The following is a 26891-nucleotide window of genomic DNA, read 5'->3' as shown; positions in this document are numbered from 1 at the left end:
AGCTAAGAATGGTTTTTACATTTTAAAATGGTTTCAAAAAACTCCCAAAGAAGAATATTTTGCAGCATGCAAAAATTATGTGCAATTCAAATTTCAGTGTCTATTATTTATTGGGCACTCATTAGTTACGTATTATCTACGGCTGCTTATGCACTAGAACAGCTGAGTTGAGTAGTTGCGACTGGGACCATATGGTCCACAAAGACTAAATATTTACCATATGATCCTTAACAGAAAGAGTTTGTCAACCCCTGATCCTAAGGATTAGGCCAATCCCTTTAAGCAACTTTCCAAGAAATACTATTACCCTTTTAAGTTTCCCAACAATTCTTCTCTCAAGATAAAGTAGCTCAGTGTACAGATTTGAATGCAACTAATTTTATTCATTTTTTTTCTCCCCAGTGGAATTTTTGGGAATGTCAGGCATGGTTGCTTTAGTCACTGTAGGACTAAATTTAGATTCCTTAAGCTTTAAACCGAGGATCGAGTTAATAATTACTAAGTAAGTCTATTGTGTACTTGATATAGATCTCATAGAAATTTAGTGCTTAAGTGGTCCTGCCTTAATGAACACTACTAAAGTTTTTTATAACTTTTTTCTGTGTTTTAATTTTTAATTTTACTGCCAGTTATATTTGAAAAGAACTTAAGCTACCAACAATTATTGACATTAATTGGTATTCCTATTATGAATAATGTATCAGTGGCTCAGAGATCATAGTACTTTCTATGCATAACTCTTTGATAAAAACTTACTTTGAATTGTGGGAAGTTTAAAAAATACTTTATTCCTTTGTTTCCTTCATAACGTACCTGAATGACAGTATCCAAGTATGGGAAGAGCTGGAAAAGAAAGGTAGCAGAAAGATGCAACACCAGCAAACTCTTATCTAGCCTTTACATCTGGTGTCATATGGACATCTGTGGACAGAGGGAAAGCCATTTGTCTTTTCAGACAAATGAGTTGGCCGTTCTCTGAGCGACTATGCTAAATTATAGAATTGTTTCAGAATTATCTCACACCAAATCATAGTCTAGTGTAGAAATTCTCACATTGGATGAAAGCGAATGTTGAAATGAGAAAAATAAGCATTATCCTGAGTTTTCCCATGAAGATTCATTGCTTTAATATAAAGGACTATTCTTTGTTCTGAAATTATGTTCTTCCTACTTTTTTGGTGTTTAATATGTAATTTCTCTCATGAAATTCTACTCATAGAAGACGGTACTTTTTTTTTTATAACTCTACTTGGCAAAATTTAAAAAAAGAATGGCACCTGTAACTTATTCTAGTTTTGTGTATATGTGAATGATACTTTACTGGTTTTTAAAAGCCAGAAGCTTAGGAATAACTAGTTCTTGGAACACATAGTTTTTGTCTGTATTTGGACAGTTTTCTGAGCTCAGTCATGCTGTCTGTCAGCATCATTATAAATTACTCATTCTATTCGTTCAATTGTATATTCATTTAGCTACTCAACCAATCCTCTCTTAATATCTCCTGTGGCCTGGACATTGTATCCTAGGTTTGGGGCTATGAAAATAAGTCCCTTCTCAGAAGACACTCATGTTAAGTGGTGGACATGTTTATGTAAGAAACTAATAATAAGTGTAAGTGATTATATGTTTATTGGGATCTTACTATATGTAAGGCATTTTTTAAGGTCCTGTGGAGACATTTAAAAAAGTATTCTACTCAGTGAGTTATTCCATCATTTCTGAATTTTTATAAAACTAAGCTTTGGGGTTTGAGGTCCCGCTCATACCCTTTTCTTCTAGGAGTTCTGAATCACTTGAATCAAGAGACAGGAATTGGATAGAGAATTGGACTATCTGCTTGATTGGAGTAATGCTGTATCAGAGAACATGGTTTATATCTGCAGCTAAAACGAGGCTTCCTAATGCTTCTTTCCCAGTGTAGATCTTGAGACCTACCCATAGGGAGACTGGTTTGTGGGACAGACATAGTCACCCAGTCCTCTGAAAGGGAAGGTCTGAATAGAGGGGACCAAGAAGAGGCAGGACTTGAGATCTGCTCATGGAAGTCAGACCTGGCCCAGACCCAGGTGTGTTACCACATGGAACCAGAACAGCTCCATGCCCTAAGCACTGTGCTCTGGCCTCGCAGTAGGAATCTCTGGGGGTGAGGCTAGACGTGTAGATTTAAAAAACACATCCCTTAAAATGTGATTTCCTTTCCATTTATCCTAGGTTTCTAATAATGTTTTCATGTGTATACCAACATTTAATATACACTTTCTTTGGCATTATCATTGGATGTGGAGAAATCAAGTATTTACAGTTTCACACTTTAGTTTTCATGCTCATCTTATTTGCAACAGTGAATTTTGTAAGGTAAGAATTATAATTTAAAGTTTGCTTACTAGACTTAGGTTCTCAAGCCCAGAATTAGAATTGAGAAGAAGTGGGTTATAGCAAAAAGAGCTGTGGACATGCAGTCAGGAAACCTGTACTGTTGTCAAGGTCCTGACAGTAGCTTGCTGCACAACTGAGGGGAAGTCTATTTACTCTTCAAGCTTTCATTGTAAAATGAGAAGGCGCAGAACAACAGCATCAGCCTAACCCATGAGCTTGACAGAAATGCAGATTCATGGGCCCATCCCATTCTACTGAATTGAATCTCTGAAGTTGAGATCCAGGAAACTGTTTCAACATGCTTGTTAAAGTTTGAGCACCACTGGACCAGATTAATAGCTCCTAACATTTTGTTGACTTTCATCATCATTTATTATCATCATAACTATGATAAAGCCATTTGTTAAACATTAACCATGTACATTATGCCATTAGTATTAATGCAACCCTATGCGGTAGGTGTTTCTGCATCATTTCACAGATGAAGCCCCAGAGAGGTTAAAAACTTGCCTGGAGTCACCCGGATTGTGAGGACAGAGTTGGGGTTTAAACTTGACTCCCAAGAGCATGCTATTTCTTGAGTGACATTGCCCACACGGGGCAGTTGTGTCTTCCATAAGAATTCGTGACAGTGTCTCTGAAAGTATTGTCATTTCCACTCAGGTTAGGCCTGGCTGAGTGAGCTTACTTTATAAGATGTTCTCATGAAACATTGCTTCTGCTGACTCTGAAGGCACTGCAGGCAACTCGGATAGGCACTGTCACACAGAAGGGTGGGTGTACAATTTATGTTTCTTTCCACCACAGGAGCACAAGTGCAAGGTGAGGTTGGTCTCAGTGTATGCAGAAAGATACATGGCTTTTTGCACACATCCATTATCTCATTTCATCTGCATAGTGACACTGGGAGATAAGAATTATTATCTCCATTTTATAGATAAAAAACTGTCCAAGGGATTTCGTTGGTGGTCCAGTGGGTAAGACTCTGCACTCCCAATGCAGGAGGCCGGGGTTCCATCCCTGGTCGGGGAACTAGATCCCGCATGCATGCTGCAACTGAGTTCACATGCCACAACTAAGACCCTGTGCAACCAAAAAAAAAAAAAAAAAACTGTCCAAAAAAGGCAAGGTGCCTTGCCCAATGTCAAATGGCTAGTGGGTGCCAGAGATCTTGTGTGAACTTATGGTTCCACCTCACTAGAGGAGAGACTTTAGTGGAGGGAGTCATCCTAAGGGGCCCTGAAAGTGTGGGTAGACTTTCCGTAAGAGACTTGTTGAGAAAAATGTTTCAGAGACGATGAGCCAAACAAAGGCCTGGACGTAATAATCATTGCTAACGTGTGTTAAGTGCTGACCACATTCTAAACATCATGCTAAGCCCTGTGAATGTTGCCTCATTTTATTGAATCTTCATAAGAGTCCTTTGAGGCAAGTTCAATGACTATTATTTCTCCATTTTGCAGATGAAGAAAATGAGGCTTGGAGAGGTTAAATAACTTGCCTAAGGTTACATAGTAAAAGACATCTAAATTTGAACCCAGGTAGACTGACTCCAGAGCCTTTGCTGTACTGCCTCCCTGTTTTTGATAATCAGGAAATGACATAAATTGTTCTGTTTTGGCTGGAGTCAGTGGTATTTTAGAGAAAGATCATTTAGTAAGGCTGGAAAGGTTGATAAGAATTACTTTGCAAAAAGCTTTAAATGCAAGGTGGAGGAGTTTGCCCAAATTAATTATATATATTATAGATGGCAAATTGTAGATTTTCTGTTTCTCAATGACAGGAATTCTCTAAATTGTCATATGAAATTCCCGGTTAAGCGACTGATACACAGTATCTTTTTTGAGGCTGAGAACATGTCAATTATATTTCTGCTGAAATTTCACTTGAAGGACAGTACTGATATTTTTTTGGTGCAAGTCTGCTATAGATAGAATCTAGATTTTGGCATAGGATCCTATAACAAAATGACCTGTAGAGAAAGGAGGCACAAATTGAAATTATTTACATGGTGTTTAGTGTATGATTCTTGTGGAAACTCAAGGAAAATTTGGTTGAGCTAAATTTATTAAAGTGTCTACAATTTTACTTTTTCGTCATGATCTACAAGGTCCTTGTGGTCTAATTTCTGCATCTGGTTGTGGCCTTCCAGGGAGCTTGTTAATGTCATTTGAAGAAGTTTCCCTGCAGGAATTTACTACCAAGATCCTAAACACTACACCCTAGTGTTAATGATAATTTCTTATATTTGTATAGAATTTCTAGCATTATTTTTCAAGATTTGAGTATTATATGCAAAATTTAGGTCATAAGTTCGGTTAGTCTCAGAAAGTTTGAACAACCTATGAATAAACTGGATCGTCTTCTCTTTTCTGAAAAATTTTTACATGAAATTTAGTATTTACTAGCTAGTATCATCCATAAATAACATTAATACATAAGATGTGATATAAAAATAAATGTTTTTCTCTCCACAGGTTACTTACTGTTGTATTAGTGAGTCCTATTCTGAGGCATTCAAATTATGAGTATAATTGGAGATGGGGAATTGTTATAGCATGGTCTGGAATTAAAGGAGTTTTTAGTTTACTCTTGGCTCCTGATATTCATAATCTGGCTGAACAAAAAGTAGAGTCACCACAGCTGGTAAGAAACATCATATCCCATGATTATTCATACTTACTCATTTTTGTTTTGTAGCACTTGTCATAGTACCCAATAATAAAGCTAACCATTTAAAAAATTAGGCTTGAAGAATGCAATCTTCTAAGTAGGAAGGAACTTTTGGGGGAAAGTTTATTTATGTTGACAGTGTGAAAGGGACCAAAAATCAAATAACAGTTCCAGATGTGGGAGTTGGGTACACTTGGGCTCGAACCCTGGCTGCACCATTGACAGGCTGAGTGGCCTTGGGTAAGTTCCCCAGACTTGTGGCACTTCAGTTTCCAGTGGAGGATCGAAATGATGCTTAGCAAAGTACCTGACACTCAGTAAATGTTCAACATATGTTGTTGAACATATAAATGCTGTTGTTCAAGAGCTGTCAGAAGGTATGAAAAAAATAATTCCTTATCTGGAGCATTCCAATTCCTATAGCTATTAGAGCAAAAACTGAAATGCTCATTAAATATGCTAAGGAAAGAAAGATTTTGTAAATTTTTGAATTCAGGATCTAGTCATATTTATGTCTTTTAGGGCTAAATAAAAAATTAATTTCTTGAAAAATTTTGGCTGAACACTATATTATACATAGCGAAAGACAAATCTCAGTTTCCTTTCAACTCTCTCTCAAAGCCTTTTCCCCATGGGCCAGCCAGTGGATTTCTGGGCAGTCTGGTGGTGGCAGCGTTGGTGAGACTCCAGGGAAGGTCCAGAGAACCCAGAGCATCTGTGGACAGCATGAGGGTACCTCATCATTCGTGACAGTACTCTGTGAGCTAGCTGGAGAAGTTGTGAGAAGTTTCTAGAAATCCCCAGGACACCCCCACCACTTCCCAGTCAGATGAACCCCAAACCTGCTCCTGGGAGGGAGAACACTTGAATAATGTAAACTAAGAACATTACCCACCTCCCAAGGAACTTTAATCTGGAGGTAGATGTACAGAGTTTCTTGATAGTATCCAACTTCAAGTTCAGAATTTTCTCTTCTTTGCTATTTTACTTCTGTCCTAGAAGACCCTAAGAGCCCAGTATTTTTCAAATATCTTTGTTGGGGGGAGCAACTATCACCCTCTCTATCTTGTATGTAGGGAAACCAAAATAAAGAGAATAGCATGTTAGTGAAAGAACTCAGGCACCCTAACTCCCCAAAGAGAAAGAGTTTATTTTTAATGTTGCTTTTTAAGAAATGGAGTATCATAGTCCTCACCATCTTTCCTGGGGATTTACACTTCATATCTGTGGGCATGGTCTGGGAATTAATTTGGAGTTCAAACACACCTGTGGTTTTGCAGGGACTTTGGGTCCTTCCATGTTCCAGAGGAAAAGAATAATGAGCTCCTTCAGTTTTCTTTTGTGCAAGGAATTGGCCTAAAACCAAGTCAAAGAATTGTTAACTAACATTTGAGTATCATTTTTCAGTGTTTCCCAAATCTGTTTGATGTTAAGAATCCCTTTGATGCCACCTCAGCCCTACAGAATCAGAATCTGCAGGGAATAAGCCTGGGAGTCAGTGTCTTTAAGAAGCATTTCAGGTGCTTATTGTGATCAGTCACTTGGGAAATACTCTCTGAAGACATACTGCTATTAACTCCATTTTTCGGTAAAGGACATTGAGACTCAGAGTGGTAAACTGGCCTCAAATTACATGGCTAGTAAATGGCAGAGCCAAGACCTACAAATGTGCTTCTGCTTCTGCTTCTGCATGGTGCCTCTCCTGACCCCAGCGCAGTTCCTGTCTGCTTCTTCAGAGCTTCTCGTATGGCTGTAGTAAATGCTTGTGGCAGGTGCACTTCCCTATCACCACTGCCTGCCATTGCCGGGGTTGCTCCCCAGCCCCGCAGGTACCACAGCAACGTCTGAGAATCAACCACCGTGCTGGCTTTTCAGGCTTTGCATGGCCACTGTTGACGGCAGCAACCACGGAGAGCTCCTCTCTCAGTGTCCTTATCCCTCCCAGAAACTACAAAATCTATTTTTTTTTCTCACTCTGATTGAGAACTGATTTCTACCCCAGTGGATTATATTCAAGCAGTGTCCACAAAATAACCCTTTTGCCTCTTCTTATCAGAGGCAGGATTTTAAAATGTGGATTAAGGTAGAATTTTGTTGGTGGTTAATTGAACAATGATTCCCTTTGGAGGACTTATTAATGTTTTGACTCTCTGTGTTTTGTTTTTCAGTTTATATTGTATATACAAGTAATATCATTAATGACTATGGGAATAAATTCATACATGATGACTTATTCAGCCAGGACATTAGGTAAAGTCTAATTAATTGGGGAGAGTAATGCAAAGAGATTATTGTTGGGGGGTGGAGGAGACATTTCTTATGGGGCTCAAGGAATTGATTATGAAATCACTCATTTTCATTCACTCCCTATTTATAGATGATGTATGAATTGGGATATTGATTCAGCCAGTTTAACAGAAACCACATTAACCGTGGCTTAAACAAGACAACGTTTTTTTTTTGTTTGTTTGTTTTTTTCCCCTCCACCAGAAAGTCCAGAGAAGTGGGATGGTTCTGTTCCACAAGGTTGTCCAAAGATCTCACTCAGATCCTTCTCTTTTGTTGATCCTCAGCTTCCCAGGGTGTTGCTTTTGTCTGCAGGGTAGATGCTGGCTCACTGCCACTGTATCTTCAATCCAATCAACTAGAAAGGGAAGATCCGGTGGGGGTGATGGTGGTGGTGATGGTGTTAATGGAGGGTAAGCAGCTTCCTTTTAAGGGCACAATCCAGAAGTTGTACATATCATTACCACTCACAGTCCATTGGCCAGAACTTAGTCACATGGGCACACGTGGGCAAAGGAAGCTGGGGAATATTATCTTAACTGACTGGCCATGTGCTTAGGCAAAACTCAGAGATTCTATTGTTAAAGGAAGAAGGGGATCTTCTTTGGCTTTCAGGGATCCAGACCCACTCTGCTCTCTTTGCTTATGATATAACATCTGGTTTTCTCCCATGCTTGCTTTCTTGAGATTGCTCTTACTCTGATCATCACAAAGGCAAGAGCAAGAGGTTTTACTATCATGGAAATATTTTTTTCTTCTCCTTTTCTTCCCATACAATTTTTTTTTATTGTATTAACTGAACCTCAGAATTTTCATTGTGAAACAAACATGTATGGCAAGTACTTTATCCTCAGAATCAATGCTCATCCTTTCTAGAAACACTCGCACGTTAACAGGTAATTGACAAAATTGTGTTTTATCAGGAAGAGTTTCAGACCAACTTCTTCCATCTTGTCTAATGCTTTTAAGAGATTCATCCTCTGGACCTAGAGATTATCATACTAAGCGAAGTAAGTCAGAAGGAGAAAGACAAATTCCATATGCTATCACTTATATGTGGAATCTAAAATATGACACAAATGAACATATCTACAAAACAAAAACAGATTGACAGATATAGAGAACAGACCTGTGGTTGCCAAGGGGGAAGGGAGTAGGGGAGAGGACTAGGAATTTGGGATTAGCAGATGCAATCCATTACATATAGGATGGATAAACAACAAGGTCCAACTGTATAGCACAGGGAACTATATTCAGTATCCTGTGTTAAACCATAATGGAAAAGAAGATGAAGAATATATATATATATATGTGTGTGTGTATATATACACACACACATATATCTATCTATCTATCTATCTATCTATATATATATATATATCTCACTGAGTCACTTTGGTGTACTGCAGGAATTAAACACAACATTGGAAATGAACTCTACTTCAATAATATTTTTTTAAAAAAAGAGAGAGAGATCTATCCTCATATTCTTCCAGGATCATCTTAAACACAGGAGTTTGTTCAAATGTACTGGTGCCATCGAGTGGTCCACTTATACTCATGTTTCCCCAGAGCAACTGGAAAGTGGCCGTTGCTCCATCCTAATGGGTGGGATGTAATTAGGCAAATGAATAAACTTTCTCCTTGTGTGCTCTCAGCCATGGAAATTTTAAATCCAAAGCTGATACGTTCTAACTCTTTAGCATGGCAGTCAGATGCATCTTTGCTCTGGACCATAGAGAACTGAGAGGGATATGGTTACAAACCTTTTTGAATCCCTGAAAATTTGAAATACAGCCACCACAGTGTCCTGTAGAGAATGCAATAAAGTTAAACTGAAACATTTAGAAACATTTAAAACTCTTTATGAGACATCTTATATGCAATTATGCAGAGAGAACAGTTTTATTATTTATTTATCTATTTAATTGACGTGTAGTTGATTTACAATGTTTTGTTAGTTTCAGCTGTACAGCAGTGATTCAGTTATACATATGTATACATTCTTTTTTTATCTTCTATTCCATTATGGTTTATCACAGGATATTGAATATATTTCCCTGTGCTATACAGTAGAACCTTGTTGTTTATTGAGAACAGTTTTATTGAGATGGAATTCTGAATGAGTAGACTAAGCTCACTCACTAATTAAATTCTTCTTTTTGGTAAGCAAGCCTCGTATCTAAAACTTCAAATTGATACTTCAAGATGATACAAACTGCTACAAGTTTTGGACATGTAGATTTGCTGGCCAGGAAACAGAGATGTTAAATTTGAGGGATCTCTATTGCAGTGGCCATTAAATTTTATTATGTATAAGAATCAGTTGGAGAAGTTGTTAAAATGCAAATTCCCAGGCCACTCTGATTCTCCAGACATGGCGTAAAGCTCAGGAATTTGCGTAATTTAATAGGCAGCTCCTTTACCTGTAGACACAGGTAGCTTTCCATACTTGGAGAAATACTGATTGGATGCCTTTAAATAGTGAGTCATGTTTCTAGCTATAGGGAACAAAAAGAAACTAAGAAGATATTCTTTAGCACTTGAGTCAGAAAAAGTTGAGCTGTACAGCCAAAAGGAAATGGATAGTTGGGTAATTTTCTGGAAAATTTTGGACAAATAGTTGTCCTTGCTCTAAGTACTCTGGTTTGGCTATGCAAGTGATGCCAAGATTTCACTACATTATGCAACATGTCTCTTCCCTGTGCAGTCTTCACTGTATTTTATTAAGGCCCTTCCTTTTCTTTGTCACAGGTTTGTGTGCCATCTCCCTTCCAAGACAAATGGCCATGCAAAATGCCATTAAGCACATCCAGGAGATAATACAGAACAGAATAACTTTATTTAAAACAGAAAAAATTTTGACAAATGTTAACTGGACCTTAGTAGAAGAAAAAACAAAGATTGAATATATCATTCCTGTGAGTTGATACCTGGCAAAAAATAGTCCTTTCTCTTTCTGGCCTGCCTTTTTCTTTAGTTTATTATAAAAAACTTGATTCTGCTAGTTGTATGTCAGGATACTGAAGGGAGATACATTTACTAGCTTTGCTATATTGGCAAAATAGTTTGAATTCTGTCTCTAAAGAGAATGTGTTGGTGATCTAGCCTTATTTACCAAATACAGGAGAACTGGTGTTTTTACAAACTGGCTGATTGAGTAACTATGAATGGCCGCTGCCAGGGTGATGTTTCCAACTGGTTGAGGAAGTGAGAGATCTCTCCCTGTATAAGTACTATCAAAAGCAGAAAACAGGCTGCTCCAGAGAGCAGTCAAGCATACAACTAGCTTGGGGAAGAATTTGGCTTCTAAATCTCCCCAAATGAATAGTTACTGCGCCACAATTGAAAGCAGCATCTCTAATATGGAGAACATTTTTCACTTATACACCCCTTTATTTTAGCGATTCTGATTCGAGTTATTGGAATCTTGGTTGAGCGAAGTATTTGACAGCTCCTAATCATTTTTACTTATTTGTAACTTTATCTCTGTGTGTTTTTAAACGTAGTCTGATACTGTTCAGTTTCCTCATGTTTCATGTGATAAAAAAGTGAAGGAGGAGTCCCCAACAGATGAAGTTTTAATAGAAGAGGCCAGATTGCATGTAGCTATAATACAAATGGTTGGTACCCTTCACATAATCTGCTTTTTATTTATTTATTATTCTTGCAATGCTTTTAATTCTTATGTATGGTTTTCAGGTGACTAGATTTTTTTTCATCTTTTGATTGGTTGTTAAAATTTATGTTTGATTTATGGAAGTTAAAAAATAAAAGAAATCTCTTAGGATTTAAATTCAAGTCACAAATGTTATTCTATTTCTAAGTCTAGCTAATTTTAACAGTTCACTTTTGGGGAGTCTTTGAATAATGTTTGGTGCCATTTACATACTTAATTAAAATCTTCAAATATTTGAAACTGCTTTTGTACATTTAACATATTTGAGTTCCTCTTATACAATATTCTCTCAAGTGCTTATTTAACTCTTGTAAATCTAATGAGTTAAAATAAATCTAATGAAGCAAAATTCTCTTAAAATATTTACAATTTAATATTTAAATGTTATAAACGTAGGAAGATTACTAGGTAAAATCAAGTTTAAATCAACTTATCAAATTGCACATTTAAAATTGGGGTTTTATTCTAATAGTACAAATTTTATTCAGTTTTACAAGTATATAAAATACTCGTTATGCCCAGAATCCTTCTTTTTTACTTTCATTTTAGAACTTATTATTATGAAGAATTTCTAAAATATACAAAGGTAGATAAAATAGTGTAATGAACTCCCAAGTACCCATCACTCAGCCTTAAAAACCATCCACACATGACCAACTGTGCCCCATCTGCACCCTCATTCACTCCTCCATCTTCCATATTATTTAGAAACAAATCCCAGATATTATATCATTTCATCTGCAAATATTTCAGTATGTATCTCTAAATTTTTAAAATTCAGTCTTTTTAAAATTTTTAAATTTGGTCTTTTTAAAAACATAGTAAAATACTAATATTGTACCTAAAAATTAATAATTCCTTAATAACATCAAATATTGGGTCAATGATCAAATTTCCAATTATCTCATAAATGTGATCAATGCGTATTTTCACAGTTTATATTTTTAAATTGCATTTCAGTAAAATCACGTATTGCAATGAATGAATATGTACTTTGTCTCTTTTAATCTATAAATTCCTCCTTTTGTTTTTTCTGTTGAAGAACATATTTCTTCTTAATACAAAAATATTAACACTATATTTTCATTTTAAAAACATTTCTATACTTAATTTAAAATGTTCTCAGAATTTGAAAGGCTCTTACCCAGAGAGGTAAAGTATGGTCACAAATTCTTTGTAAGACCTCCTATTAAGAGGTGGTGTCTATATCCCTCCCCACCATTAAATTTGGGTGTTCTTGTGACTTGTTTTGACCAGTACAATGTAGCAAAAGGACTTTGGGCATGTACTGGAGCCTAGGCCTTGAGGAGATTTGCAATTTCCCCCTTCTTCCACTTTGAATACCACCCTGAGATTGTCATGTGAGGAAGCTGGCCTAGCCTCTGAAGAATGAGAGGCCACATAGAAGTAACCTGAGGCATACAGCTGAGAGTCAGTACCCTACTACCAGACTTGGGAATGAAGCCACTTTAATTTGAGACTTGGGACAGTAGATTCAACCTCGCGAAGGTAAGAGATGCAAAGAATTTGTGACCATATTTAATGTACCACGTTCCACACACTGGCCACAAATATTTTTACCCCTCCTACGAAGCAAAACACACTCATCTTTTTCTAAGACACTGCGTGCCTGCCCTGAACCCTGGCAAGCCTTCATCCTATTATGGTATCAGATTCAAAGTCCAGTATCTCATAATGTGCATTTAGTCTAAGTCTGCTGAGGCTTCTTGGTTGTATCTCCTTAAGTATGATTCCTCTTGATCCAGAGACCTGTGGACTAAGAAGAGAAGTTATCTGTCTCCCCCACCTCCACCCACAACATTCAGTGGTGATCAAGAGACACCTCTGTTCAAGAAGGGGAAGAACAGGAAGCACTGATTAATTACTGGTCCTTGGCAATTCTGAAATCCAGATGGGCATATGTCCCAGTTCTCCCCATTCTCTACATTTTCATAGGAAATAATCCATGTTTGTGGCTGAGTAACCTTCTCAGACTGATTTCTGCCAGTAGAAATGGAAATTCCTATTTATTTAGAACTCGTACTGTCTTTTTTAGTCCAATCTGATAGTTTCCTTAAAAACTCATGTGTTTTCAATGAGTCTCATTGTAGTCCACTCTACTCTGCAATTCCTTTTCATACAGGCCACATGTCAGACAATATGAGTCTGAGAAAGCCTTTAGTCTGCTTGAGAGGGTAGACTAAAGGCACTTTGGTTCTCCTCCACATGGCTTCCTATCTTCCAGTAGAGTGAACTGGGCTCCTTTACTACATGGTGGTCTCTGGGTTCCAACAGGGTGAGAGGACAAGCTGCAAGCCCTCTGTATCTCCTAGGCTCTGGAAATTGAATAACATCACTTTTACCCCTGTTCTATTAGTTAAAGTAAATCACAAAGCTAGCCCAGATTCAATGAGTGAAGAAGACCCCACCTTTGAAGGAAGGAGCAGCAGTGTTAGTTACAAAGAGGCATGGGAAAGGCATGCTACATTGGGACCATTGTTCTAATGACCTACCACATTTACTTTTTTTTTTTTTTTTTTTTGCGGTACACGGCCCTCTTACTGTTGTGGCCTCTCCCGTTGCGGAGCACAGGCTCCGGACGCGCAGGCTCATTGGCCATGGCTCACGGGCCCAGCTGCTCGGCGGCATGTGGGATCTTCCCGGACCAGGGCACGAACCCGTGTCCCCTGCATCGGCAGGCAGACTCTCAACCACTGCACCACCAGGGAAGCCCCCACATTTACTTTTTAAATGAACAATCCCATTTAATGACCCATTCCATGTTACCTTTTCTAAAAAAATAGAAATATATTTGATTTACAATATTGTGTTAGTTTCAGGCATACAGCATAGTGTTTCAGTTTTTTTTCAGATTATATTCCATTGTAGGTTATTATAAGATGTTAACTATAATTCCCTTTGCTATACAGTAAGTCCTTATTGCGTATATTTTATGTATAGTCGTTTGTATCTGTTAATCCCATACCCCTAATTTGTCCTCCCCACCTTTCCTTTTTGGTAACCGTAAGTTTGTTTTCTGTGTCTGTGAGTCTGTTTCCGTTTTATGTATAGACTCATATGTATTATCTTTTAGATTCCACATATAAGTGATATAATATTTGTCTAACTTACTTCACTTAGTATGGTAATCTCTAGGTCCATCCATGTTGCTGCAAATGGCATATTTCATTCTTTTTTATGGCTGAGTAATATTCATATATATATATATATATATATATATGCCACATCTTCTTAAGCCAGTTGTCTGTTGATGGGCACTTGGGTTGTTTCTATGTCTTGGCTATTGTAAATAGTGCTGCTATGAACGTTGAGGTGCATGTATCTTTTTGAATTAGAGTTTTGGGGGTTTTTTTTTTGGATATATACCCAGAAGTAGGATTGCTAGATCATATGGTAGCTCTATTTTTAGTTTTTTTAAGGAACCTCATACTGTTCTCCCTAGTGGATGCACCAGTTTACATTTCCTACCAACAGCGTACAAGGGTTCTGTTTTCTCCACACTCTCTCCAGCATTTATTATTTGTAGCCTTTTTGATGATAGCCATTCTGACCAGTACAAGGGGATACTTCATTGTGGTTTAGATTTGCATTTCTCTAATAATTAGTGATGTTGAACATCTGAAGTAAACTCTTTGAGTTGTATAGATTTTGAGTTTCCTGAGAGAGTACTTTGCAAAAATGGAATATTCTGTAAATATTTAAATTGAATGAAATTTAGTTCTTGCTCTAGAAGTTTTTGAATAGTATATTTTCATATATTGAGTTCAATAATAATAGTGAGGGGTATGTAAAGGTCAAGCAGAGTACATTACATTAATGTTTTGGTCCTTTGTAATTTTTATTTAAAATTGTATGTTTAGAGTAGCTTTGAAAAACAGTGTAATGACGGAGTCCTCAGTGTAGAGGCAGCCCGGACATTAATTGGTGCAACCAAAAGCTATTGCCACATCCAAGGAAAGTAAGTGTAATACTTCTTTAACTGATATTTCCAAAATTGAATGGGTATGTGATAGAGAATGAACAAACTGAGAGTTCAGTGTCCAGATTGATCAATCTTTTTATCTTATCTGTCTGTCCATCCATCCATCCATCTACTTCCTATTTTACTTCACTTTACTTTTCTATTTTACTTCCTATTTTTCTTGTTTATATTTTTCTCCCTGAAAATTCATAACTTTGATGACATTGGGAGTTTCTGGAGGAAGATTTGACTACAGAGCAATTATATGAGTGACAAGGGGAGCCATGAAAAAGAACCCATATAGTTTTAATTATGGTGATAATTATTTTGTCTTTATATCATATTTACTAAATTACTGCACAGGGGAAGTAAGGAGGCCTGGAGCCTGCCATTAAACTGCTCTCTGGGGTGGAATAAGATCATAGGATCTGGAGGAATTGATCCAACCCATGGAACTGATAGATGCAATTAAATATGATGGGAAAAGCTCAGTATCTTAGAGATATATTGATATCTCGTTACAGTCCTGAAACATTAGATAATGGATGGTCTAAGACAAACCTGTGGGGCAACAGTGATAGGAGATTCTGTCTGGGTGATAGTTAACATTTCAGCAGCCTGGTAATATATCTGGGAGATGTAGCATCAATTCCTAAATAAAGTTTGGGAAGGACAGAGACTTCAGGGCCTTGGAGAATCTTGGGCTAGTCAAGGCATGACAAAAGGAAGCTTGATTCTAAACCCCAAAGAGTTGGATTCTGAAGTTTTAATTATGTTCTACCTCAGGTCACAGATAGTTCCAGGAACATGGACAGCAGGAATCTCCCACTAAAAATGTTTCTGTTCTGTGACCATGGGGGGGTAGGTGGATGGATACAGAGGCATATTTAATAAACCCATATTACATTTATGTTTAGTATAACTTTCTGTTTTATATTACCCAGAGGTATAGCACTTGCTTTTCATTATAACACGTGTGTATATTTTTCTCTATTAGATTCATGAGTATTTATGATGTTTCAACTTATGTAAGAGCTAGAAGTTGGCTTATGAAGTTTAAAAACATATTAACTTTCTTGGAATATCATGAAGATAAGACACCTCTTTTTCTATATGGGTAAGTACTGTGAACCTTTAATAGCAATGTACTTGAAAATATGACCTTTTCTACATTGTCAGAATAGATTACTTTGATCTTCCCTAAAAAAAAAAACAAACAAACAAAACCCAACTAATATTATAGTCAAGTCTTATTGATTGAGTGCAAAAGGAACAAAGTGCTTGCTTCTCTTTCTCCATTCTGTTTTACCAATTTCATTGGCACCTCTATTAGAGTGGGTGGAAAAAAGATGAAAAGGATGGTATATTTGGATTCTTCAAGTTTTAATTACCATGTCTTAGGGTCACATTACATGTTGGACTTCTTTCATATTCTTCTGGTATTCTTCTGGGATGAGCAGGGGTGAGAAATAGCAAACTCAAAGACTAGATCTAGCTCTCAACTTAATTTCATCTGTGCCATGGGATAGTTCTGTTGATGTCTATAATTAGGAAAAACACAGCATGGCCTTAATAATAATTATGACCAATGTCCAAAATAATGCAAGATACAGATTTTTCTTAACTTGTGTAGACTCTTTGTTTTGTTATATAAGTTGTGAGCTTATATACTTTTTAGAGCAGAAAGACAAGGTTTTTCTACTAACAAAAGATGTCAGGGCTTCCCTGGTGGTGCAGTGGTTGAGAGTCAGCCTGCTGATGCAGGGGACATGGGTTTGTGCCCCGGTCCGGGAAGATCCCACATGCCGTGGAGCGGCTGGGCCCATGAGCCATGGCTGCTGGGCCTGCGCATCTGGAGCCTGTGCTCCCCAACGGGAGAGGCCATAACAGTGAGAGGCCTGCGTACTGCAAAAAAAAAAAAAAAGATGTCAAATGAGAAAATACTGGGACCATTAATGCTAATAAATTTTAAGTGGGTGTTAACATGCTTTTCATAACAAATTATGATAATTTTTTACTTTCTTCCATTTATTAAGTTTACAGAAAAATATAAAAATTTAAAACCCTAGGATCTTGACATATATCCAAGTAACCTCTTTTTGTCAGCTTCTACTTTAGATGAATAGAAAAAAATTTTTTAAATGTCATAGTAATATTGAATATTTCATTCTGTTCCTAATTTTAAGCAGTGTTGATGTTTTTCTCTAAATTAATTTGTTTCTTGCTTTTGATGTATGAATTTTTGCATTGTTCCTATGTGTGATTAGCCTTGATTTTAGAAAATGCTCTCCAGACAAATCTCAAACAAACAATCCAACCTTACACCTAAAGGAGCTAGAAAAAGAAGAACAAACAAAGCCCTTAGTTAATAGAAAGGAAGAAATCATAAATATCAGAGCAGAAATAAGTGAAAGAGAGACTAAAAAACAATAGAATAGATAAACGAAACTAAGAGCTGGTTCTTGGAAAAAATAAATAAAATTGATAAACCTTCAGCCCGACTCACCAAGAAAAAGAGAGGGCCCAAATCAATAAAATCAGATGAAAAAGAAGTTACAACTGAAATCACTGAGATACAAAGGATCACAAGAGAGTACTACAGTTATATGCCAATAAGATAGAAGAAATGGACAAATTCTTAGAAAGGTACGATCTCCCAAGACTGTAGCAGGAAGAAGTAGAAAATATGAACAGACCAATTACCAGTACTGAAATTGAATCAGTAATTTTAAAACTCCCAACAAACAAAATTCCAGGACCAGATGGCTTCACAGATGAATTCTACCAAACATTTAGAGACGAGTTAACACATATCCTTATCAAATTATTCCCCAAAATTGCAGAGGCAGGAACGCTTCTGAAATCATTCTATAAAGCCAGCATTACCCTGATACCAAAACCAGGCAAAGATATCACAAAAAAAGGAAATTACAGGCCAATATCACTGATGAGCATATCAATAGATGCAAAAATCCTCAACAAAATATTAGCAAACCAAATTCAGCAATACATTGAAAGGATCATACACCATGATCAAGTGGGATTTGTCCCAAGGATGCAAGGATGGTTCAATATGTATGTATATATTCCATATATATAATGGAATATTACTCAGCCCCAGAAAAGAATGAAATCTTCCATTTGCCATGTGGAAGGACTTAGATGGTATTATGCTAAGTGAAGTAAGTCAGACAGAGAAAGTCAAATACTGTATGATTTCACTTATATGTGGGTTCTAAAAAAACAAAACAAATGAATAAACTTAACAAAAGAGAAACAGAGTGATAGATACAGAGAACAAACAGGTAGTGTCTAGAAGGGAAGGATCGGGGGAGGAAAGAAATAGTGAGGGAAATTAAAATGTACAAGCTTCCAGTTGCAAAATAAATGAGTAACCAGTATGAAATGTACAGTGTGGGCAATATATTTAGTAACTATGTAGTATCTTTGTATGGTGACATATCATAACTAGACTTAGTGTGGTTATCATTTTAAAAGGTCTAGAAATATTGAATCAGTGTGTTGTGTAACAGGACCTAACATAGTGTTCTAGGTCAATCATACTTCAAAAACAAACCAACAAACAAATCCATAGAAAAAAAAGATCAGATTTGTGGTTACCAGAGGTGGGGGGCGGGAGAGGGGGAAGTGGATGAAAATAGTCACCAGGTACAATTTCCATTTATCAGATAAATAAGTACTAGGGAGGTAATGTATTACACCATGATGAATATAGTTAACACTGCTGCATGTTACATATGAAAGCTGTTAAGGGAGTAAGTCCTAAGGGTTCTCATCACAAGGAGAAATTTTCTGTCTGTTTAATGTTGCATCTATATGAGATAATGGATGTTCACTACACTTCTCGTGATGATCAGTTTGTGATGTACGTAAGCCAAACCATTATGTTGTATATCTTAAAACTTATACAGTGCTGTATATCAATTATATCTTAAGAAAGATGGAAGAAAAACACCCCCCCCAAAAGCCACCCTCCCAAATGAATATGTATTTACAGTACCTATATTTTGGAAAAGGTTAATGAAAATGTTTCTTCTACCTGGGTGAATAATAAGCATAAGACATTAACTTAAAAAAAAAGCTCCTCAGCCCTGATCTAGATTACCAAGAGCCATATTTTTATCTTTTTCCCTTATGATTTTTATGTCTAGAAAGTATGGTTTAGATTTTTGCTTAGCTATTGTTTCATATTATTTGTATCTTTTTTCAAATTAATGTTAATATTTATTTAAACAAATGAACTTCAGATTTTAATTGTTATACCTTTAAAGTGATCTGACATTTTATTTGATCTCTTTTTTTTCAGGAATAATAAATTTCTGATTTTTATATATCACATTGTATTTTCAGAAGAATTTGAATATGCAGGACATATTATACGAATAATGTACATTTGTCCTATGATAATGCATCTATGGCCAATGGCAAGAGAATTAAATGTGTCAGCACTGATATTAGTAAACTACTATTTTGTATTTTTATATCTGTTAGAATCAGCATTGAAGGTACTGTTTAAAATAGAAATATATCCTATAAAAAGAACAGTTTAGATAATTTGAATCTATTTTTGTCATTTTTTGGAAATAATTGATACTAGAAGCCTTTTGTTGTAACAGTTGATAGGATCCTGGAATTTTAGTAATCTTTTTGAATTTTCTGAGTTTAATGATGAAATCAGTAAAACAGTTAGTCTTGGATATCAGATAAGAGAAATATCATAAAAGTGGAGAGAATCTCAAAGATCAGGCAAAAAAGAATTGAAAATCTAGACATTTGCTGTTTCCCTCAAATACTCCCTGTAACTATGCAAAGAATAAATAAGTGGATAAAAGCAAAATGGTTTGCTAGTTACTTGTCATAATATAAGATGAGAACTACTTTTTAGGATAAATGCTTCAAAGATGACTTATCAGCATTACTGTTTACATACTTTAATTATAATTAATAGTATTGCAATTAATCTGTTTAGTATTTTTCGTTGCTTTTCTTTGGCATTACAGCTTCATAATAGATTATGTGTATTTGGAATCAAATTATAATTTTTGATGTAGGATTTTTTTGAATTTCAAATGAATGACTTAAAACCCAACTTTTGGAATATAACTTATTTGTAGTTGAGGATTTAACTGTTAATTTTAAAGAATCCCCTCCCCATATCATTGTATAGTGCTATGAAATGATGTACATTCTATATGTTTTCTAAACAGATAACAATTTTGAAAAGCAGATATTTTCATCAACATTGGAATACTTTGGAATTTTTTATCATGCTTATTGGAATCGTTGATATATTTTGTATATACTTTGTCAGATTGAGACCAGACCACTTGGTTCTTATTCAGTTTACAGTAATAATAGGTTATTTCAGAATAATTAGATTTATTCCTCTTATCAAGGTAAAACTTCAAATTTTAAAATACTTTTTTTTTTCCTATACTATTTGTTGAATGAATTAAGAAACCTCACTATTTTGAAAGAAATGAGGGAGGGAGCTGTCTTTTCTCCTGGAACCCTCTCTTTATAGGTATCTGCATGGTTCACTCTCTCACCCCCTTCAAGTCATTGCTCAAATCTCACCTTCTCATGGAGAACGTCTTCCCTGACCTTCTTTTACACTACGTAAAATGGCAACCTGCCCTCCATACTCCCAGTGTGTTCCACCCATCTCTCTGGTCCCCCTCCACTTGTTTAAATTTTAATTTTTCTGCGTAGCACTTATCACTTTTTTACTGTATGTTATATGTGCTTTCCACAAGGCAGGGATCTTTGTTTTGGTCACTGATGTAACCTATGGCTCCAGAATGGTACCTAGTATATAGTAAGTACTTAATAAGTTATGTATTGAATGAATAAATGAAAACAGTGGTGCCCCTGCAGCAGGATTACCCAGAAACAAGTTCTTCAAGTTTTAGTAAAATTTGCTCATAAAGCCCTAACTGTGCAGAAGCATAACAATATTTACCCTAGAGCCCACACTACTTACATACCCCACTGCCTATGAAGTTCAGTTTTACTGTGGCCTTCAATCTCCTTAACAATGACCATTTCTTCTTTTCGTGGCTCTGGTTTTGATTCTGAAGGTAGATCTTCAGATTTTCAGTCTCCGTTCTTAAGCCTCCTTTCTCTTTCCAATGCAGTTGCATTATATAAGCTTTTAACTTGGGTGCTTTAGATGATTTCACTTGCCACTCCATATTTTTGAGTTGCTTAATTCTTATTACATCAAATAAGTCTGTTAGTATGTATTGAAGTTATAGAGGCTTAATATGAATAAACATTGCTGTAAACCCTGACGGCAAAAGGCATACATTAGAATCCTCCATCTAGTCCCCGTTCTCCAAGCAATTTTATAGTGATCTTAAAGGCAAAATCGTCTAAATGCCCAGACTTGTGTTTGTTGACTTCCTTTTTTTGTTCCTTACTTGATTCTATATTAATGTTACCAAACTTTAGTGTTCATAAGGATGACTCTACAGAGTTGTATGCACAATTTATTTATGAGTTTTTCCCTATGAGCTGAGTTTAGAGCAAGTGTCGACATAAGGTATAACCCATTATAATACAAACGACTCTAGAAATGAGGGTATGTAGAATGAGGCTAAGTCTTAATGTGGAAGGTAGAGACGTCCTTAGATAATCAGTTTTTATACAGGGATCTTATGTAGATGAATGTAAAATTATTATTTTAGAGGGAATACTTTGTGAAAAGTCTCTCTAGGTGAAATAAAGACTTAAAGATGTGTTATTGTGGAAGTCAACCCTATTTAAAGTGTGAACTAGTTGCTATTTCTGTTTAACATGCTCTGACAAGTCCCAGTGGAGTGTATTTAAGTAAATATAGTCATGATTAGCTTTTGTTTACTGAGCAGTTACTATGTTCCAGGAACTGTGCAGACCACTTTACTTACATTATCTAGTTAAATTGTTATAAGAGCCCTGTGAAGTAGGTGTCACCACTTTATCAAGTTAGGTGTCCTAATAGCCAGTCTCAGCAGAGTGTGGCTTTCAAAAGAAACAAATCTGTATTGGAAAACTTCGAAGAATATTGGAGACCTTTACTTCAGATCGGCCCAGGGGGTGCCAGTGCATCATGGAATAAAACTTTATAAAAATCCTCTTTAATATCTCTCCCTCTGCCCAAAGTTTCACAACCAGAATAACAGTTTTTAAAAAAATCCGTCCCTTCTCTGCTCTTGTGACTCCTTCTCTGTGATGTTCTTTTCCTGGTCACATCTTCCTCCTGTGTTACCTGGCCCCTCACCATCCTCCCTGTGTTCTGATGTGCATCTGTCTCTGTGATTCACTGCATTGCTCATGAGGGCCACTCCACTGGAATTCTGGTACTTAGGTATTATTATCCTCATTGAACAGATGAGGACACTGAGTCCTTGGAGTCACTAAGTAACTTGCTCAAGGTCACAGAGCTGGTGAGTAACAGAGCTTGTACTTGAACCCAGGGAGGTTTATATTTAAAAATCCCACTCAGTCACTGCGCTCCCCTTCCTCAGCTTATGATTTGAGAAATTTAGAGCTAAGGAGGATCTTAGATACCCTAAGGTCCTTATCTTACAAGTGGAGAAACTGAGGTGTAGAGAGATTTATTCGGTTGGTTACTATCACCCAGGTTATTGGGGTGACCTCTCTTGTCTCCTGAAAACTGGTGATATGGAGAATGAGGGAAAGCGCAGGGTAGGGATTTCCCCTTAAAGCTACAGAACAGTTATTCATTGAGCTTTCATTTCTTTAGAGTGGCTCTCAAACTTGAGTGTGCATAGAATCACCTGGAGGACTTGTTAAAGCACCGATTTTGGGCCCATCCCCAGAGTTTCTGATTCAGCAGGTCTGGAGTGGGGCCTGAGAATTTGTGTTTCAGCAATGGCGTCACATTTGTGTTTCTAACAAGCTTGTTAGAAATGACACTTTGAGAACATCTGCCTTAGAGGGTGCTTTTCCTCATTAAATTTTCAGTTTTTTTCTCTCTGTTATTCCAGGTACTAATACCACTGCTGATGAATATTGTAGATGTGCAGATCAAAAAGCGCCTCAGCTTGATGTATAGTATTACAAAAGGCTATGTCAAAAGTCAAGAGGATACCAAGTTTTTAATAAAACAAATTTCTAGCCGAGAATCAATAAATCAGGTGAGAGACAAGTACTGGTCATTTGGGGAAAACATCACTTAGGTGTCTTGATTTCTTTTAAGACCATTTCTGCATGTATTTGACCCAACAGGTAAATTATATCAAGTGAAAGGGATTCAGTTGTTTATTATGTGATACGAAGTGCTGCAGAGAACAGTCTCTGCTCTTTAAATTTTAGCTATGATTATCAAACTCATTTATGATCTTCAGAGAAGAAAATCTATTCGTTTTTATTTTCTGAGTGCTGAGTAGAGATTCTGTCTGTCTTTGTAACACTCTCAAAGGGTAGGACACTTGAAATAGGCTTCATGTAGGAAATGAGACGTGAATAAGGCTTTAAGGAAAGGGTAGGTCTGAAGTGGCGGGAGAGAGAGGGAAAGAGAACAAAGAATTGACAGTGAAAACTTCAAATGCTGGTACTGAGGAGTGCATGAGTGGTAGTATGTATTATTATTATTTTTTATCATTCAAGATCCTCCTCATTTCCAGGCAGTATGAGTTAAGTACCAAATGGGAGATGAGGACGTAAGCACATTCGGAACTCATAGGTGGAATGAATCACCTCCTAACCAGCTTCCCTCACACCAGTCTGTCCACTTCAGGCCCCTCTGCAATTTAGCAGAGTCACGTTCCTAAAAGGGCTATTTTAACTTTCATATATGATTTTCTGCTCTAGAGTATACAATTCCATGGCCTAAGAGGTAAGGTCTTTGAATATACAGACACAGACACGCACACAGAACACTTATGGTAAAAAATATTCATGCATAATTTTGCAACTTGGAAATAATATAATAAAAGAAATAAAATTATCCGTCTCAGCCCTCCACTCTACCATCTCCCAGAGACAGCCCCAAAGCCACCACTCCTGGGTTAAATTCCTCTACTATTAGGCAATAATAATTTTAATAATATGCATGTGTATTTCTTTTTTTTTGGAATTTTATTTTATTTATTTTTTAAACAACAGGTTCTTATTAGTCATCAGTTTTATACACATCAATGTATACATGTCAGTCCCAGTCGCCCAATTCATCACACCCCCACCCCCACCCCCCATCGCTTTCCCCCCTTGGTGTCCATACGTTTGTTCTCTACATCTGTGGCTCAATTTCTGCCCTGCAAACCGGTTCATCTGTACCATTTTTCTAGGTTCCACATATATGTGTTAATATACAATATTTGTTTTTCTCTTTCTGACTTACTTCATTCTGTATGACAGTCTGTAGATGCATCCACGTCTCTACAAATGACCCAATTTCGTTCCTTTTTATGGCTAAGTAATATTCCACTGTATATATGTACCACATATTCTTAATCCATTCATCTGTTGATGGGCATTTAGGTTGCTTCCATGACCTGGCTATTGTAAATAGTGCTGCAATAAACATTGGGGCGCATGTGTCTTTTTGAATTATGGTTTTCTCTGGGTACATGTGCAGTAGTGGGATTGCTGGATCATATGGTAATTCTATTTTTAGTTCTTTAAGGAACCACCATACTGTTCTCCATAGTGGCTGTATCAATTTACATTCCCACCAACAGTGCAAGATGTTGCCCTTTTCCCCACACCCTCTCCAGCATTTGTTGTTTGTAGATTTTCTGATGATGCCCCTTCTAACTGGTGTGAGGTGATACCTCATTGTAGTTTTGATTTGCATTTCTCTAATAATTAGTGATGTTGAGCAGCTTTTCATGTGCTTCTGGGCCATCTGTATGTCTTCTTTGAAGAAATGTCTATTTAGGTCTTCTGCCCATTTTTGGATTGGGTTGTTTGTTTTTTTAACATTGAGCTGCATGAGCTGTTTATATATTTTGAAGATTAATCCTTCGTCCATTGATTCGTTTGCAAATATTTTCTCCCATTCTGAGGGTTGTTTTTCGTCTTGTTTGTGGTTTCCTTTGCTGTGCAAAAGCTTTGAAGTTTCATTAGGTCCCATTTGTTTATTTTTATTTCCATTATTCTAGGAGGTGGATCAAAAAAGATCTTGCTGTGATTTATGTCAAAAAGTATTCTTCCTATGTTTTCCTCTAAGAGCTTTATAGTGTCCGGTCTTACATTTAGGTCTCTAATCCATTTTGAGTTTATTTTTGTATGGTGTTAGGGAGTGTTCTAATTTCATTCTTTTACATGTAGCTGTCCAGTTTTTCCAGCACCACTTATTGAAGACTATCTTTTCTCCATTGTATATCCTTGCCTCCTTTGTCATAGATTAGTTGACCATATGTGCGTGAGTTTATCTCTAGGCTTTCTATCTTGTTCTATTGATCTGTATTTCTGTTTTTGTGCCAGTACCATATTGTCTTGATTACTGTAGCTTTGTAGTAGAGTCTGAAGTCAGAGTGTCTGATTCCTCCAGCTCCTTTTTTTCCCCTCAAGACTGCTTTGGCTATTTGGGGTGTTTTGTGTCTCCATACAAATTTTAAGATTTTTTGTTCTAGTTCTGTAAAAAATGCCATTAGTAATTTGATAGGGATTGCATTGAATCTGTAGATTGCTTTGGGTAGTATAGTCATTTTCAAAATATTGATTCTTCTAATCCAAGAACATGGTATATCTCTCCATCTGTTGATATCATCTTTAATTTCTTTCATCAGTGTCTTACAGATTTCTGCATACAGTTCTTTTGTCTCCTTAGGTAGGTTTATTCCTAGGTATTTTATTCATTTAGTTGCAATGGTAAATGGGAGTGTTTCCTTAATTTCTCTTGCAGAGTTTTCATCATCGGTGTATAGGAATGCCAGAGATTTCTGTGCATTAATTTTGTATCCTGCAACTTTACCAAATTCATTGATTAGTTCTAGTAGTTTTCTGGTGGCATCTTTAGGATTCTCTATGTATAGTATAGTATCATGTCATCTGCAAACAGTGACAGTTTTACTTCTTTTCCAATTTGTATTCCTTTTATTTCTTTTTCTTCTCTGATTGCCGTGGCTAGGACTTCCAAAGCTATGTTGAATAATAGTGGTGAGAGAGGACATCCTTGTCTTGTTCCTGATCTTAGAGGAAATGCTTTCAGATTTTCATCATTGAGAATGATGTTTGCTGTGGGTTTGTCGTATATGGCCTTTATTATGTTGAAGTAGGTTCCCTCTATGCCCACTTTCTGGAGAGTTTTTTTATCATAAATGGGTGTTGAATTTTGTCAAAAGCTTTTTCTGCATCTATCGAGATGATCATATGGTTTTTCTTCTTCAATTTGTTAACATGGTGTATCACATTGATTGATTTGCATATATTGAAGAACGCTTGCATCCCTGGGATAAATCCCACTTGATCATGGTGTATGATCCTTTTAATGTGTTGTTGGATTCTGTTTGCTAGTATTTTGTTGAGATTTTTTGCGTCTATAATCATCAGTGATATTGGTCTGTAATTTTCTTTTTTTGTAGTATCTCTGTCTGGTTTTGGTATCAGGGTGATGGTGGCCTCATAGAATGAGTTTGGGAGTGTTCCTTATTCCGCAGTTTTTTAGAAGAGTTTGAGAAGGATGGGTGTTAGCTCTTCTCTAAATGTTTGGTAGAATTCACCTGTGAAGCCATCTGGTCCGGGCCTTTTGTTTGTTGGAAGATTTTTAATCACAGTTTCCATTGCATTATTTGTGATTGGTCTGTTCATATTTTCTATTTCTTCCTGGTTCAGTCTTGGAAGGTTATACCTTTCTAAGAATTTGTCCATTTCTTCCAGGTTGTCCATTTTATTGGCATAGAGTTGCATGTAGTAGTCTCTTAG

General features: G+C 36.5%; 1 protein-coding gene across 1 annotated transcript in view; it reads left to right on the top strand.

Moving 5' to 3' along the window:
* The window catches only part of SLC9C2 (solute carrier family 9 member C2 (putative)), a 92661-nt gene that overhangs the window by 19558 nt on the left and 46212 nt on the right, over window positions 1-26891 (top strand). The window contains exons 7-17 of the mRNA XM_032636184.1: window positions 403-502; window positions 2212-2355; window positions 4854-5022; window positions 7218-7299; window positions 10090-10256; window positions 10860-10958; window positions 14896-14993; window positions 15994-16113; window positions 19324-19522; window positions 20225-20413; window positions 23009-23158. Coding sequence (XP_032492075.1) covers window positions 403-502; window positions 2212-2355; window positions 4854-5022; window positions 7218-7299; window positions 10090-10256; window positions 10860-10958; window positions 14896-14993; window positions 15994-16113; window positions 19324-19522; window positions 20225-20413; window positions 23009-23158 — 1517 coding nt within the window. The remainder of the gene's footprint in view (window positions 1-402; window positions 503-2211; window positions 2356-4853; window positions 5023-7217; window positions 7300-10089; window positions 10257-10859; window positions 10959-14895; window positions 14994-15993; window positions 16114-19323; window positions 19523-20224; window positions 20414-23008; window positions 23159-26891) is intronic.

Source organism: Phocoena sinus, chromosome 1, assembly GCF_008692025.1.
Source record: "Phocoena sinus isolate mPhoSin1 chromosome 1, mPhoSin1.pri, whole genome shotgun sequence".
Classification (NCBI taxonomy): Eukaryota; Metazoa; Chordata; class Mammalia; order Artiodactyla; family Phocoenidae; genus Phocoena; species Phocoena sinus.
Note: the sequence above shows the minus strand (reverse complement) of the source record. Positions and strands in the feature narration are given on the sequence as shown.